The sequence below is a fragment of the Ambystoma mexicanum genome, chromosome 8, assembly GCF_040938575.1.
Source record: "Ambystoma mexicanum isolate Mex_15411 chromosome 8, UKY_AmexF1_1, whole genome shotgun sequence".
Classification (NCBI taxonomy): Eukaryota; Metazoa; Chordata; class Amphibia; order Caudata; family Ambystomatidae; genus Ambystoma; species Ambystoma mexicanum.
Genome location: NC_090929.1, coordinates 6,913,370 through 6,928,020, shown reverse-complemented (window position 1 = coordinate 6,928,020; position 14,651 = coordinate 6,913,370). Strand labels below are relative to the sequence as shown.

Here is a 14,651-nt window from a genome sequence, read left to right as displayed (position 1 = left end):
GACGGTCTGGCAATGTGTGGCCCCTAGGGCCTGCCAGTCTGGCAATGTGTGGCCCGCGGCACCGACAGTCTGGCAATGTGTGGTACTGAAAAACAGTCCAGATACTTGGCTAGATGTTTTAGACACTATGTTTAGAACCATACTGAGGGTAAAAGAGGTACCACCGTCATGGCAAGCAGACATTGCAGTGCCTATAATTAAAAAGGGGTCCCGTCTTAGCCCCTCAAATTATAGACCTATTTCTCTTCTGGATTGTCCGACCAAGATCTTCACAGTCTTGATATTACGAGATCTAAGAAAATGGGCGAAGGACAAGGGAAGACCAGACATCTTTCGTGGGGAACCGAGATTAATGGCTTCCAAAACAACAGGCCACTATACAGAGCCTTTCTAGACTTTTCTATGGCCTTCGATACTGTCCCGAGGAACTTACTGTGGGCCAAACTAGAACAATGGAGACGTCCTCCTCATTTATTTATTTATTTATAGGTGTATAACGCGCCACAGGCATCGAGGTGCACCAAAAAGAGAAAGAACATACACATACAGGACAGAAGTCAGTTCAGCTCCGGGGGTGGGGAAACGGGACAATTCAGCTTCTTTCTGAAGCTGTTACGGTTCCTTTCGAGGAGCCTTAGCTCGATTGGGAGTCGGTTCCAGCTTTGGGCTACTCTCACAGGAAACGCTCCACTCAGGCCGTTCGACCGTTTGAAACGCCTCAGATCTTAAGGATCTTGTTTCTCAGGGCACCGAGTGTGCGTGTGCGTGTGCGTGGGTTCGGTGTGGGAACGGGTGCAAGGGGCAACCACAAAGGCTCCAGGCAAGAGCAGCCAAGAAAGCAGACAAATCAAAATCTAAGAAAAACAGTCCAAGCTAATAAAAAGGCTTCTTTGCCCTCATTGCAGGAGAAACGACCTGCAAACTACATGTCCCAGCAGCCTCTGGGCCAGGAACTACAGATATCAAGCCACGCTGGGAGCAGCACGTGCGCGCGCATGCACAAAAGCAAAAGTACCAGGCTTGTGCTTGAGAACTCGACCAGAGCAGTCGCATCAGCAAGAGCTCCAGCCAAGGGGATCAAAGCGAGGGGCCACGCCCTAAGGAAACTTCATTCCGGCTACTCTCTGGTAAAAGATGAGTAGTGCTGAGGCAAAAGGGTGGAGTGGAGCACCACAGAAGCATGCACAGAAGCAGAGAAGCATGCGCAGCACCAGGGGAGCACGCGCAGGGGGCACAGCCCGAACAGACCACGTGTGCCTCGCACCTTGTTGCCTGCAACGACCACGCTTTCGCATGAAACGCTCACCGGCAATCCATTTAGACAGCCACTGATTGACGTGAGCATTGCCCTGCATGCATGAGTATTAGAGCCATGGGCAGCTAGAACTAGCTACTTATGCCGCAGTGAACGCCACAGCCAGTAACCGGTCGCGAACCGCTTGCTTTTAAGCACGTGTGGTCAACCCATAACGAACCGGAGGTTTTGCCACATGCGGCCACATTGAGGAGTCGCATATCTTAAACCATGTGCAGTGGATCACTATTGCTCCATGCATTAAGCCACATGCAGCCAGAAAGGATTTGCATGTGTAACAACACGTGCATTTAACTTTGCAAGCTGGCATGGTGCAAATAGATGCCTTCTAATGCTGGCAAAGGCCTTAGACACCCGTATTGCATGAACCTGCATGAACCTTGCCTGGGGTGGGGGGGTGTCACCAGTCATAGCTGCATGCACAGCTGTATGTACTTTTGTGAGCCACGTGTGGCATAGCATGCAATCACCAATACAAGCTCTCTTTGAAGCATTTCAACTGCTCCAGTTACCGGACCTGAGAGTGCGCAGACAGGAGGCCAGCACTCACAACCACAGCTAAGTGCTTTACTGGTTATCTTGTGTTGCATGTTGTTGAATACAGTGGGGTATATATGCATGTGGGTGCATGTTTTTACTGTACAGTTGTTAACTTTACTGTAGGCCCCCCAACCCCTCCATTACCTTACCCTACCTTACCCTAACCTTCTTTCCGGTTACCCTCATCACCCGTACCTATCCAATCCACGTGTCCCTAACCCTCCTTCCCTACTGGGATCGTGGAGGCCTGTGTAAGCCAAGTCTTTCAGGTGCCAATACCGCAGTGGGGCTGGTTGGTTCGTACCACTCCTGTGCCTGGAAGTTTGGATCCTGACATTGTTTGTATATATTGGATGATCCTTTCTTTAAGGTAAGCTGGGGCCTGTCCAAACAAACATCTGTCCTGTTGGCGACCTGATCGCACTACACATGAACACCAGTGTGTGTGTCCGCATGGACAGAGAAAGTAATTTAACGGCCCCCCATTTAAATCGGCAAAAGGATTGAAACAAGGTTGTATATTGGCCCCAATTCAATTCCTCCTTTTCCTCCCTGATTCCCCCAAATTGAAGGATAGAATTATACATTATTTATTGTACGCGGATGACTTGATCCTGATGGGTTATACCCCAACAGGGTTACAGCGCCAGTTGAGGGCTTTGGAGACTTTTATTAAAAAGAATATGTTAACAATAAATGTCCCAAAACCAAACATTCTAACCTTGCATAAGGCAGGAGGACACTTCAAGTGGACCATAGAAGGAACTCCTCTAGAGAAGGTGGACACTTTCACGTACCTCGGTTTTCCTATTTTCCCAAAAGAAAATAGTATGCAACTGCTAGTGGGGAAAAAATGAAAGTTCAAGGCTTTGGCCGCTCAGGGTAGCTGTGTAAACAAGAAATTTTACTGCAAAGAGGTTGTCCCTGTTATGATATATGGTGCTGAGATTTAATTGTCTGCTCTCAAAGGACAATGGAGCACGTATGAGGGACTCTTTTGGAGAAAGATTTTGGGGCTGCCTCTAGTGTCCCGGCTCCAATCCTGAGGTATGAATTGGGTCTGGTGTCGGTGGAAGCGATGGTTAAATGGAAACACCTAAACTTCCTACGAAAGATTTGCTTGGCAGACGAGGGTACGATTTGGGGCTTGCTAAAGAGTAGCCTAGATACAAATTCCCCTGTTGGTCTTACTGATTGGTTCCGCCAGTGCCTTGAAATTTGAAGCGCCATCGACTCCTCATTGGAATACTTTGTTTTGAACGCGTTGAAAGCAAAAAAGAGGTTATGGGAGGTTGACTGGATCGCTACAAGTGAGTACGTAAGGAAGTACAATTTATTTGCACGTTTGCTTCTAGACGCCAGACCCTACAATACGCTACCACATTACCTTAGGAAATGTCCGGGGCCACACTGGCGTGGCCAATGCTTACGTCTCCGCTTGAACTTGCTACCCACAAACGAAATATTGGATGTTCTTGGGGGAATAGTGCGAAGTTTAAGAAGCTGTTGATTCTGTAAAATGGAGAACGTTACAGAAATCCTGCAGCACCTACTGGTAAAATGCCCTAAATTGCATAGGTCACGCCAAACACAGTTCTTGCACCTTTTGAAGGAATTTAGAACGGTTGATATGGGCTGGGTCTGGCAACGTATCTTCACGGATAAATCCTTGAAATTGTCCTTGGCTGCCCTCCGCTTCATGAAAAAAATCTTAGCCTGAAGTCACGATTGGCCCCTTAGAGATCCTTTCTATCCTATACTTGTATCTACCTGGGGAGGAACATTTTTTGGAAAATACTTCTTCTTGTCAGGTATCTTAGTTCCTATTTTTTTGGGAAGACTTTTAGAAGGTTTCTTACGATTGTTTGTTTAATTCAAAATTTGGAAAGTGTGTTTTATTGTGTGTAACCATGTTTTTTTTAAAAGCAAGATTGGCTTTGTTTTAACTCAAATATCTTATTTGCTTGTGATGTTGTGTACAAATGTGAAAAATTCCATGAGAACTATAAAACATAAACAAATAAAATATATATATATATATATATATCCTGCAATGTAAAGACCTTTTTTTCTTAGGGTGAGTAGTGTGACCAATTAAAACTGCAGACCCCAACTTCCATTATTCTCTCAAATGGGTGTCTTACTGAATCACAATAAGACATGTTTCAAATAAAATATTCTGGACATACTTATATTCCCATAACGCTCTTTGCTTTTATGCAAACCGCCAGGATTCGGTTCTATGACCTGGCATGGGACCACGCCCTTCAGCCGTACCCACTCCTCCCCAACGGCTGCACCATTCCAAGGATTAGAGAGTTCCCTCAGTACATTGTTCTGATTCCCAGCATTGCATATCACCCACCCTTAATCACCCTGAATCACCTGGGACACTATATCACCCACCCTGAATCCCCCCAGAGCATGGATGCTTTGTAGCACAGTGGTGAGTGCTCAGGGTGAGCTCAATGGCCTCCTCTTTGGGGGACAAAGCGGTGGGTGGGTACATTGCGCCATGTGTTCACACCACACTGCAAGACTTGGCCCCTCCTTAAATGCCCCTTTCCATCTCTCCTGCCCCAGGCTCTGCTGGGGTGAGGAGGCGGGGGGCTCACCGGAGGTGCCAGCTCTCCATTGGCGATGATTTTGGCAATCAGCTCCCACTTCCGGTCGCTCGTTGCATGGTGGATCATCTGTTTACGAAGAATCTCACCCACAGACACACAGATGAATCCAAAATGGGATGCCAGCTTGGCACTCTGTGTCCCTTTCCCACTGCCAGGACCACCTGCAGAGAAGAGAGCAGCACTGCATCATGGGAGCACTCACCGGCACATAAGCACACCACATTACATGAGCAATAACACCAAATACTGCATCACTCACAATGACCCCTCAAATTCCAAGAGCATGTCAATATTGCACCAATATCATCAACAGCATCACATGACAACAGCGCACCCTATAAGCACTATACTTCACATGACCCTAGCACAAGCAATGAGCACACAGTATCATGAGCACAGCACAATGCATGACCTCAGTGCTTCTTAGATCTACAATAAACCTCATGCACTCTCAATAGTCATGAGCAAACAACATTGTATGAGTGTGGTATACTCCAAAATCATCACACCTTCTTGCAGACCCAGGCCACCTCCAGACCAGCCCGAAAATAAGCACAAGGTGTGTGGCTTTCTGTGAATGAGCAGATCAGATCTGCCCAGGGTCGGACTGGCTCTATTGGTCATTCGGCCACTGGCCAAATGACCTTGAGGAGCCAAGGCTGTTTTTTGATCAAGCCACCCGGGGCCGTTTAAATATATATATATATATATATATATATTTGATGAATTGAAAATAAAATGGTTTGTTGACTTGGCAGGCCACCCTGGGCTGGTTTAAAATTGTTGACTTGGCTGCAGTGCCTGTGCCGCTACTGTGCGTGCTCAGCGCGGCCAAGCAGCTTGTCGCCAGCAGCAGAGCGACAAACAGAACTGGGCTGGCACTGGCAGGGCCGACAGTATGATTCATCATCAAAGCAAGGTGACACACAAACGTTGTTACTTTGCTTTGATGATTTATTTCTTTGCACATAAATCATGCATGCATGCAAAGAGTGCCGCCGCCTTTGCACATAATAAATGATCATGCATGCATGCAGAGTGCTACCGGGCCGGCGGCCAGGCTGCCACTCAGGGCTGCCGTGCGGTGCTCACTGTTGTGTCGTGCACTCAAGTCTGGTGCTAATATTAACACCATCTGCTGAGCTGCCTGCTGGGCTGAGCTGTGTGGGCAGTCACAGCCTGCAGGGCTGGGGGTGGGCCACCGGCACAGCGAAAACAAGGCACCACCAACTTCATCATTGAAGTTGCTTTCAACTTTGCAGGAGGAAGTAACAACAACACATGTGTTGTTGCACTTTCTTGCAAAGTTGAAAGCAACTTGCGCCTGGGGCTGAGGAGGCCGCCGGGGAACAGTGGGTGGGCCAATGAAAACGCGGCAGCAGGCGAAGGGACACAGACTCTGTGCCGCCACAGGAGGTGAAATATTGATGTGGACTGACACGTGACTAGAGAGGATAATTGCTTGGGCCTCCCTGACCCTGGGCATGATTTTGGCGCACGGCAGAGCCAGAGAGAGACTGAGATTGTGGACAGCCACCCTGCACACGCACACACAGAGCGAGGGCGAGTCAGAGGCAGCAGCAGCAGGCCAGGTAGTCTGTCTGTGTGTGCAGTCAGTGCAGAGTACTGCACAAAGTTTTTGCTTGTTTTCTTGGGCACTGGGCTGGCCCGGCAGGGCAGGCACCGGAGGCTCAGGCCGCCCACAGCAGCAGTAGCAGCAGGCCAGGCTGCATCCAGTGGCAGCGCAGTGCAGCAGCAGGCCAGGGCCCACAGGCAGGTAGCTGGCCTGGCCCCAGGGCCCAGGCACCACTGCGCCAGGCAGCACTCTGGTCTGGAGTCTGGAGGAGGATCAGGTAAGCATTATATGCAATAATATAGAAAATACCCGTGACATTCCTCAGCTGTATGTCAAAAGACAACTTCCTGCTTTCACCCACATTCTAAATGCCAGTAAAGGGTCATTCGAAGTAAATGAATCAGTAGCAGTGTTGGCCCAGGAATGTTTAATTGGTTAAAATGGTAAAGCTACATTTTTGGAAGTTTGCATTTCAATAGCTTCTACCAGTGGGTGTTAGCAAGGGGTCTTGGCAAAGAATTCAAGTTTGTGCTTGCACTCCCATATGCTCAAGGGTCCTTTTACTTTAGTGAAGGAGAAGCAAGGAGGCCACTGTTCATTCTGCATATGCTAGTGTTGTATTGTTAGCGTGAGGCGGTGTAAAGTCTTTTGGGGCACTGCCAGGTTGGGGTGGCATGAGGCAGTGTCTGTCGGGTTAATGATATGCAATGTGAACGAGCGCAAGTGCAATGAGGCAGCGTCAGGGCAATGGAGGCAATGGTGTAGTGGGGAAGGGGACAGTGCCAAGGTATGTGAGGCAACATCAGTGTGAGATTCAGGGAATGGATAGCTAGTATGCATGGGTGGGGTAGGCTTATGTGAGGGGATGGACAGCAGCGCCAGCCAGGCCACCAGATGCAGTGTTAGGCCAAAGGGAGTCTATTTCCATTCTGTGACTACGATTAAGTGCGTGTGAAGCAGTTTGTGGTTACGAAATTTCAACAAACGTGTGATTATAAGAGTCTGCGATACACCAGGGGTGTAAGGCGATGTGAGTCTGTGTGGTGATGGGAGTCACTATGAGGGGATAGGGAATCAGTCTGTCAGGGAGTTCGTTACAGGGAATGAAGGTGGGGCAGAGAGTGAGAAAAGCTAATTAGTGAAAGTCAATGTGAAGGGTGCTGGTGCCATGTGACGCCATGTGAAGTACTGAATGGATGTCTAATGTGATGGGAGGCAGTGTCATGGGGCCTCCTTATGACCATGTCGGCTCAGTAGGCTCGGTAGGCTTACCGGCACCATTGTTACCAGACTGGCAGAGTACATGTTTGCGGGCTGGTTGCCCTGCCGCCTGCCGGTTCTGACCTGGCGGATGGAGCGGCACCTGCTCATGGACTTTGACGGTAGCGCCGGCATCGTTATGAACGGTGCCAGTGCTATCGTCTTCCCCATTCCCATTGAGTCCTATGGGACTGGAATGGGAATGGGGAGTTATATTTTCCGACGCTTGGCTTCACGGACCGCCGGGGCTGTAATGCCCCAGTGATTCCTGTGTCGTGTGAGGATGAGTCGGGGTCTGAGTCAATGGGACAGATTCATGGAAATACACGAAGATTCTGGGGGTGAGAGTCAGTGTTAGGGGGTGCAGAGGGTGAGGGCAGTGCCAAGGGGTATGAGTGCATGGGACTTTATTGAGCCATGCAAGGCAGTGCCATGGTGAAGAGACAATGCCAGTGACGTGCGTGGCTGTGTGGAGGAACAAGCAGCATGAAGCAGTGCTGAGCAGTGGGAGGAGGTGAAAGCAGTGAGAGACAGTGTCTGCTGACAGGTGGAGGCAGGATGAGGCAATATCATGACTTCTGCAGGGATGAGGCACGACGGGTAAGCGATCACTGTTGCAATCAGATGATAGATTGCAAAGGTACTGCTGGCGTATGAACTCATCTGGCTGGTTTGTGTGTGTACTCACCTAGAACATTATGTGAATATGTATTGCTGTCGCAAAGTAGAGCCGCAAGTAGGTCAATTAAAACACTGTATCATAAAGGTGACACAACAGATTGACTGCCCTCATCAGGAGTTGGGACTACAGGTGAAAAGTAAGTGCCCATTAGAATGGCTGTGTGATCTCTGCAAATACCAGAGACCTCTTGTCGTCTACTGTGTAGAGGAACAGTGTGGGAAAAGTGTGGGATAGCGGGCCGGCTCGCTAGCCGTGGACACAATTTGGAACACCTTCCTAAGGCGTTACTAACTGCTGCTGCATGCCCTAACTAACACATTAGCACCACTTACCAGAGCCACATGCGGCCCCTACTGTGCATATTTAGTAGCCATGTGTGTTAGGGAGAATTCTCTGTTTAGGCTGAATTTCCTAACCTAGTGAGTCCCCCAGCAGCTTTGCTGGATTTCGAGAGTTTGTTTTTTTCCATCCTGCCAAGAGTGAGACTTTTTTCTCCCACTCTTGGACATGTATGTGTAATTCCTTGAATGTCAATGTGTTCTATGGGCTATGGGGTCTTTTACTCCATAGGGTCTCATATGTTTTTCTATGTGTGTTGCACCCCACCCTACGTGCCGTAACACTGGGGCATCCTAGCAGACCTCCACCATAGACTCCATACCCGGGGACTGACTACTGTCTCCCCGGGCATGTAAAGTCACCATTGGCTTTACTAGACCTAAATTTACTAAAAGGACTAGTACAAACCATCTTATTGTGGACGTACTAGTAGGGGTAATTCGATTACTCCTGGACCTGTTACTCGAGAGGGCACTGTCCCGTCCCCCCTCGTCGAGTTTTGGCTGGTGGCAGTGGAAACTACTTGTTATGTTCGACCCCGAACATAACCCTATGGGATTCGTCCCATTGTTGGAGTATGATACTTTTTCTCGTTAATCTCTAACGTACCACCGGTCTACTTATCTTAAATAAGTTTATCGGATGATATTTTCTGCCAGAACTCGGTTTGTAAAATGGCGTCTGTGTTCGTCTCTGTGACTCCTAAACCAAAGGTTGAGCCCTTTGTTCCACTTTTGGGGGGCTCTGTACAGAGACCCTCCAAAGTGGTGCCATTCTGTCTGGGTTAGCACAGGGGTGTGGGAGGGGGTTTAGGCACCCTGGACCGAGTTCCCTTGCCAACTCCGGTCGCACTCTGGAGTGATTGGCCCAGGTGGTGAGCCTTCCCGCTCACCACTTAGCATGTGTTGATTGACAGCTAGGCTGAATGAATGGGGGTTTTCTGCATAAAAGCAGGTCTTTTGGGACTGGATCTTCAGAAGTCGCCACAGGACCTAAGAATCCGACGAGGGTAACGCTGAGCCGACCTGCACGACGACACCTCTGGTGGAGCCCTGCGGAACCGACTCACCACTTCCCGACGACAGAGGAGATCTCCCTGCCCGAGAGTCTCTTCCCCTGACTGGTGGGAACAACCAGTCCCCTTTGCTTTTTATTCGCCTCAGGACGCAGTGGTCGAATTGCCCATGCAGAGCACCTCGGCAACCGGATAGCCACTACCCCTGAACCGCGACCAAAAGGGGTGCCTTGTGACAGAGCACTCCGCGGCTGGTCTCTTCCCTGGTGGTGCACCGGACTTCATTTTCTTCGACGACGAGATCCTCTCTACTCTTGGCAAAGACCCGACGTGCATCCACCACCAGGAACAACTGCCCCCGCCGGAGCTGCCCTCCACAACAAGGTACCGTGTCCGCCTGGCTTCCCTTTCGATCGGTTCGAGTGAGGTGTCTTAATCCTCTCCGTTCCGTTGGGTCGCCTCCAAGCTTTTCTCATTCTTTGTTCTGAACTGGTTCAATCTGCCGATAACAATTTGCTATAAAGACTTGAATGCATCTCCACTAGAGACTTTTTGGGACATCGCGCCTTGCCTCTGTCCGAGTGGGCCTGGCCTCTGAACTTTACGATCTATTGTGATTCTTGCCTTCCTGCCTTGCATTTTATCCGCGTAGGATTGAACTGTGTTGATTTCATAACCTGCCTATTTTTTTCTCTCCCGTCCTAACTAATGTTCGAGTGTCATCTAAGTTGAGGTATACACCTCTGTCTGAAAATAAGTGGTACCAGTAGAACCTAGAGTTGTCGATATTTTGCTAGGGGGATTGATCGTTTTCTACTTCGTAGAGGAATTGTGTTTGATTTGTTTGCCGTGATTTGCCTTAGTGTTTTTCATAGATGTTTTGCTATAAATTAATACCTTAATATCGTTACACTAAGCCTCGTTGCATGCTTGCTTGTCTTGCTGTGAAGAATTGCCCTATTTTGTATACTCCACATACTGCTCAACTCTTCTTGAGGGAAGTCTGACTTCTCAGCCACAGCTACCAAGTGAATCTGGGTGGTGTACAGACTGCTACCAAGTGGGTTCACCGCCAAACACCTGTAGTCCTAAATCTTTTGCAGTGGTCCCAGAGGGAACTGCACAGGTTTCCGCCTAACAACGTGCGTACTGCCTCTCTAAATCTCTTGCATGTGTACAAGCACGTGAACACCCACATGTGCCAGTCTTTGATATGTGCACTAGTTGAAGCACTCTCTTTCAGCATTTGAACAACTACTACGACACATCCTGCCACAACGAAACCGCAGCCGACAACAAGGGACACTCTGGTGACAACTAACCTAAGCTAAGTGCTGCACTACCTCATGTGTGTTCATTATGTTGCTGTGCCTTTGTATACTGCGATAGTGATATTGAATATGTGTGTAGAGTCAGAAGCAGGGACGTGTGTTTCTATGCTGGAAGCGTGCACAGTGATCAAAAAGTTATCGTAACATCCCCAACCTATCCATAACGTCTCCCTAAATATCATTCCGGTTTCCCTACATCCCACCCTCCTATCCAACCATCGTCACCCTAATCCTCCTTCCCTGCTGGGGTTGTGGAGCTCTGTATAAGCATCGACTTGCAGCAGATCCCAAAACTGCAGTGGGCGTGGTTGGTTCATGCCACTCCTGCGCCTCAGAGCTCTGGACCCTGTCACAGAACTGTATGCAAAGTAATGTTATTTCATGAGTTGTGTTGTAATGTAACAGACACATGAACCCTCGATAAATAGCATTTTCTGTAAAGTCGTGAATTGACGCGATTCATGGATGATGGTTTTAAGGGCTGCTTTTTTTTAGGCTAGGGGTGGGCCACTTTTTGGAGGCGAGGGGTGGGCCTCTTTTTTGAAGCAAGGGGTGGGCCACTTTATTTTGGGCATGGGGCCTATTTCCTGTCCCAGTCCGACCCTGGGTCCGCCCCCGTTTACACCCCTTATGGTTGGATATTGAGGGCACGCCCCATGGATTCACCCCTACCATGTATACTGTGGATGCCTCCGAGGTAAATTAATCCATCCTCCATATAGATGAAATCTTATACATGCACTGGCGGGACAGGCTGGATGCACACTTGTTGTAAACACCAGCCTCTAATCTATGACTGATTCTATGGTAGGATAATCCTGTGTCAATGATGAGAGAAGCACAGCAGTTAGTAAGCAGGAGGGGGGTCTGGGGGACTGGCGGATATAGCAATACCGATAGAATTCCACCTGAAAAGAGCAAAGCCAGCAAGTGCCCCTGAGTGTCTAAAGTGGGTTTTGGGTCTCAACAGTTTTCTTCTCACCCGGCCACATGTATCTCCCTCTGGGTTCTAGCGAGGGGTTAGTGAGGGGGACGCAGCACATGGAAGCATGGAAGGGGCACGCAATCCTTGCTCCCTCCCAGCCCTCACATCTGGAAGCAGGCAGGGCAGGACCTACAATGCCATCCAATCAGAGACCAGTGTAGGCCACTCCTTCATGGACAGGCCATAGGACTTGCCCAGCCCTTGATGCAACGATGGGAGAGTGCAGTCAAGCATCCCAGCACTCATCCTTACTGGATTCCCTGCCATTAGTCTCACATGCCTCTCTCTCTCATCAAAGTCTCTGTCGGCTGAAGGTGCAGTGCTGTTCCTCCCTGTCTCATGAGTCTCACTTGCCTCTCTCTCATCAGGGTCTCTGTCGGCTAGAGGGGCAGTGCTGTTCCTCCCTTGATCTCACTTCAGGCTATTGGCAAATAGCCCTGACAAACCATACCAAGGAGAAAACTGCATTCTCAACCCCAGCAGGCCTCTACCATTTTAAGGGAATGTCTTTTGGACTAAAGAATGCACCTGCTACATTCCAAAGGATGGTTATTCAAGTTCTGAATGGGATGGAGTACTTCTGCATGGCACACTTGGATGACATTGCAGTGTTCAGCTCTGCTTGGAAAGCACATGTTGACTACTTAGGATAGGTTTTGCAGGCTCTTGAGCAGGCCCATCTGACCATAAAGGCAAGTAAATGTCAAATTGGTCAGAGCAAAGTGGTCTACCTTGGACATGAGGTAGGAGGAGGTGAAATCAGGCCATTGCCTAGCAAAGTACAAGCTGTACAAAACTGGGCCACCCCTACTACTCAAACCAAAGTGAGAGACTTCCTAGGCCTCACTGGTTACTATAGGAACATTATAGAGAACTATGGGACCATAGCTTCTCCATTGAATGTGATCTCCTCACCCAAATTTCCTAAAAAGATCAGGTGGAATGAGGAGTGCACTCAAGCATTTGAAGGAGTTAAGAAATCCCTTTGTCAAGCTCCAGTCTTATGAGCTCCTGACTATAACCAAACCTTCATTGTGCAGACAGATGCTTCAAATACAGGTATAGGTGCAGGTCTGAGTCAGCTGGATGAGAAAGGTAGGGAGCACCACATTTCCTTCATCAGCCGCAAGCTGAAGGAACCAGAAACAAGGTGGGCAACCATTGAGCGTGAGTGCTTTGCTATTGTGTGGTCACTGAAGAAGTTTAGACCATACTTGTTTGGATCTACTTTTGTGATTCAGACTGACCACCAACCCTTGAGATGGTTGATGCAAATGAAAGGGGAAAACCCAAAACTACTGAGATGGTCATTCAGCCTGCAAGGGTTTGATTTTACCATTGAACACAGGTCTGGGTGTCACCACCAAAATGCTGATGGTTTCTCCAGGATATTTGACCGACTGAGTAAGGAGATTCATCCAGGAGTGGATTAAATCCTCCTGTCCCTTAGTCCGGGGGGGACGAGTGTTAGGGAGAATTCTTAAAATGTGCCAATTTCCCTTACCTTTTGAGACCCCCAGCAACTTTGCTGGATTTCTAGGATTTGATTTTTTTACCTGGGAAGAGTGTGAGCCTTTTTACCCACTCTTCCATGTATTTTGATGTGTGTTTTACTTTTGTATTCTTTGGTTATGGAGTTTTAAACAACTCCAGAGGCATCCTCTTTTTCTGTGTGTCACACAGCACCTTCAGTGCAGTGGCACAGGGATGTCTTTCAGACTTCCCAAGGTTTAAATACCTTCTCTGGTACTGACTACCATCACCCAGAGCATGTAAAGTTAAATTGACTTTACTAGTCTCTTTAAATTTACAGACCTAGCACACACTATCTTCCTATAGAGTGCTGGAGGGGTTGCCTAGCTTCCCCTGATTCAAAACACTCATGTAACAGTCAAATGTTACCCTTTCCTACTTTAAATGGCTGGTGGCAGTGGTTTAGATCAATCGACCATGATTTTTCCCAACCACTAACAACGGTAGCTAAAAATCGGGTCAGCCATGTTTTCCAATATGGCGCCCAAGACCTATCTGTAAAAACAGCCTCTGGTCATCTTTCTTCACCATTTCTTTTAGGAAAGGTCCTTCTTGTGTTTGTCTCTGCGGGCGAACCAGATTTGGTCCCTTTGTTCGTTGGCCTTTGGCGGGCTTCAGTGCTTCAGTGGGATGGAGAGGATGTGAGGGAGGTGCCCGAAACCCCCTGTGCTTAGTCTCCTAGGAAACCCGAATGCACTCTGGCGAAAACTGTTTAAAAGCAGGTCTCTGGGACTTGGAAAGCAGAATCGACCACTGGAACAAAAGAACCGAAGACGAGCTGAAGGAAGAGGACTGCTGCATCTCCTGGAGGACAGGTGAAGCCCTGCTGCAGGTCCGAATTGCCTGAAACTCCATTGATAGAGAAGCCCTTCAAGGTTAACTTTTTCCCTTGAGTTTGGTGAGAACAACCAACTTGTAAGCCGCCTGGACACCACCCCCTCCTGGTCGAATTTTCTGCAGAGTGCTGTGGAAAACTGGATAGCCAGTGGGAAGGATACCAGTTTGTGATCTTTAAGGCACTCACACCTTAAACCGACGTTTTGCCAAGCTTTTGGCCTCATCCCTGGGCAGTGCAGGAACCTCCCGACGTCCTCCTTTTTGTCCCCATGACTGAAGCTCAGGAACTGCAAGATCTGCCCGAACTGCCAGGAACAACTGCCTCAGCTACGCTCTTCTTGTCATGATTCGACGTTTTAGCCCCTTCTGGACTATGTGGTCCATAAGACATTGCTACATTCCTTCCAAGGTGCACCCAACATGGCCGACGTTAGTGCGTGACTACCGCTCTAGTGTTTCCAGGAGTTCGCCAGTTCCTTGAAAAGAGACACACCCCCACGGCGCTTCGCGTCTCAATGCTAACTTCCCGAACTTCGGCAAGTGTGGTCGTACTTTCCTTGTGCTCGTACTCTTACTTTCCAGGTTCTGTGAGCCCCTCCTCTACCCTTAGC

The 14,651-nt window shown here is 48.7% G+C and overlaps 1 protein-coding gene across 2 annotated transcripts in view; it reads right to left on the bottom strand.

Annotated features, from left to right (window-relative positions):
- AK1 (adenylate kinase 1) overlaps positions 1 to 14,651 on the bottom strand; it is a 1,026,690-nt gene that overhangs the window by 773,224 nt on the left and 238,815 nt on the right. For both annotated transcript variants that reach the window (XM_069609116.1, XM_069609117.1), the window contains exon 4: positions 4,471 to 4,643. In XM_069609116.1, coding sequence (XP_069465217.1) covers positions 4,471 to 4,643 — 173 coding nt within the window. The remainder of the gene's footprint in view (positions 1 to 4,470; positions 4,644 to 14,651) is intronic.